The sequence below is a fragment of the Vigna radiata genome, chromosome 2, assembly GCF_000741045.1.
Source record: "Vigna radiata var. radiata cultivar VC1973A chromosome 2, Vradiata_ver6, whole genome shotgun sequence".
In the NCBI taxonomy this organism is placed as follows: Eukaryota; Viridiplantae; Streptophyta; class Magnoliopsida; order Fabales; family Fabaceae; genus Vigna; species Vigna radiata.
Genome location: NC_028352.1, coordinates 19,267,658 through 19,270,403, shown reverse-complemented (window position 1 = coordinate 19,270,403; position 2,746 = coordinate 19,267,658). Strand labels below are relative to the sequence as shown.

The 2,746-nt window shown below is 31.6% G+C and overlaps 1 protein-coding gene across 1 annotated transcript in view; it reads left to right on the top strand.

Annotated features, from left to right (window-relative positions):
- The window catches only part of LOC106753008, a 4,710-nt gene extending 4,298 nt beyond the window's left edge, over positions 1 to 412 (top strand). Inside the window, exon 3 of the mRNA XM_014634792.1 lies at positions 335 to 412. Coding sequence (XP_014490278.1) covers positions 335 to 412 — 78 coding nt within the window. The remainder of the gene's footprint in view (positions 1 to 334) is intronic.
- Positions 413 to 2,746: the final 2,334 nt, after the last annotated feature.

The following is a 2,746-nucleotide window of genomic DNA, read 5'->3' as shown; positions in this document are numbered from 1 at the left end:
CTCACTTTTTAAAAGCTTTAGTAGTTTTAGTTTCATTAAATTGATTAAAATGCATTCGTAGTTTGAAATCTTTGTTGTCATTGAATCATAAATTATTCAAATTATCCAAGTTTTAAAGACTGTGTAGAGGATTATAGTTAACATTTTAGATTATCCAGCGATGCATTAAAACTAAACTTTAGCTTTATTTTGTAAAGTCACAAATAACTGAGGTAAATGTTCTCCAGAAGTAGGATGGGGAATTCTTTTGTGGGATGTGTCATTTCTCAAATTAACTTGGCTTTTCTTTGGAGTTGCATTTGTGTCTTAGGAGCAGTTAATGATTTTTTGCTAGCTGTGTGACCTTGTGTTTGGTAACACGGTTGTTGCTTCTAGGATTGAATCTGCAAAGCGACTAATAGTTGTTTTTTAGGGGAATTTGTTAGATGTTAAGCATTCAATGAAAGGATTAAGGAAGAACATGAGGTGTTTGTATGACTGTGCTTTTTGTGATGGATGCAAAATCAGCTTAAGCTTATGATGTGGTGGATTGGTGGTCCATGATAGTTTCTTTGTATGGACTTGTTGTCATGATGTTCTGTAATATGTAATTTCTGCATTAAGCCCAAAAAAGTAGAAGACTTTGTGGTTGATATATCAAGGTCGTTGCTTGAGTCATGCCAACTAAATTAACTTTACAATGTGTGTCTTCTTTATTGAATTAATGGTTAATTTAGATGGGCTAGAAAACATGGATGTTAAATTTGGTTTTACTCATCAGGGATTATTACAAGTGCATGTGATGTGGTGTTAAAATGCATGACAAGGGTTGACAATTGTTATTTTGTGAGGATTAATATATTGTTATTTTGTAAAGGACTGATGAACTTTATATAAACCAACAAACAAGGTAACAAATGTATGTTAAATTTATTCAGGACACCAAGCTACGTGAAAAAGTTGGAAGTCTCAACATTATAGTATAGTTGGAAGTCTTATTAAAAATGAAAAACAAAAACCCTCACGAGGGATTTCTAGAAGCCATGCGATCGAGCTCATATTCACTACACAGAACTGACCATTTATAAGCCATTTGAAGCAATTCTTGCTCAACTTTTCTTTGATCTTCCACCATTTGAGATTTGTTTTTTCTCACATTTTCAATCTCCTTTTTGTACCTTATAGTTTTCGCAATGCATTTATTTTTTCCCTCATCCAGAGATGATAAGGTAGCCTCACAAACTTTTATTTCTTCCTTCAACCTAATGATTTCTTCCTTCAAAACCACTTCCTTCAGTCGAGCTTCATCATTGAAATTCTCTGCCTCATAAATTTTAATGGCCACCTCATTCTGACGAGCTTCAAGTTCTGCCAACTTGTGAGTGGTAGCAAAGCGTTGCTTAAAGGAGCATAGAAATGCTGGGAAGTGTTGGTGCATAGTGTCTATAATAAGTTTGAGTCGATCTGATAGAGTGACATCTTTGAAAGGAAGGTTGGATAGAAAATTAAGAGTAGAAAAAAGACGGAGGGTGTTAGTCTCAGAACTAACTATGTCCTTGAGAGACATCTTCAGATAATTTTCCAGTTGAACAAGGGTCTTTAAAACTATTTTATCTTCACCCTCTTTCCCCAAAGAAATTGGTATCATATCATTGCCCCCAAAGTCTTGAATGAGTTCAGGATGACCTTCACTTTCTTTAGTAATGTGTGCCTCATTTTGGCTGCTCCTAATTTCATTCTGGGAGGAAAAAGAATATAACAAGAAAGCACTCTGATGGTTCTGATAGAACCACTTCAACAGACAATTAAGGCAAATATTTGGCTGATTATTTATTCAAATATTTTTTGTTTTTAATTTCTGGAGTATGCCTTTAAGGATGACTAATAAAAAATACTTCATGTAGTTCTTCTGTTCTATTGAAGCGAAAGTTACCTTCATGTTAACAGTTTGAAACATTGAGATGGTTACAGATGTCATCTTTTCTATTAACAAAGTTCTTATTATAAGTTGTAGCAAATAGTTATATGACAGTGGTGAATAATAACTTACAAGAGAATAAGAAAGAAATAAGTGAGAAAACTTTAAAATATAAAATTGACATGGAATTGTAAGCAAATTAAAATAAATCAATAATAAAATATAAAATGTTATTAATATTACACCATAAATCAAAGTTATTTAAAAAATTAATTAATTTTATTAATAATTGATTATGCATTGATTTGTTACAGTCGTATGATTGATTTAGTCATTCATATTCATTAATTATATCCTTTTTGTTATAAATAGGATTCTTTTTTTTCAAAAAACAATATATAGAAAATGAATCTTCACTCTCTTTTATTCCCTTCTTTCGTTTTTCTTTTTCTCGTTATTATAAGTTTTATTTTATAAAAAGAATATAACAAGAAAGTATTGTCTGTTGAAGTGGTTGTACTCTTCAACTATGCTTATTGCCTGAACCGTTATGATTGAACATACGGAAATAGTAATCTTTATTTCAGTAATTTCTTATGTTTTAGATGATGGTCAACTCACCAGGGATCTGACTTGCTGCATGCAGTTTATATGCTACATTTTAATTATCTTCTCTATCCTATCATTTTTGTCTAGTAAAACTATATTTTGATTTTTTCCACAATAATTAGATAAAGGAATTGGGATCAAATGTTAATAACATTCCCCGTCAAGAATTATGGAAGCATGGTCGTGTGAATAAAAGCGAGGCAATTGAAAATGAAGAAACTCAGCAAGTTTGGGACAAAT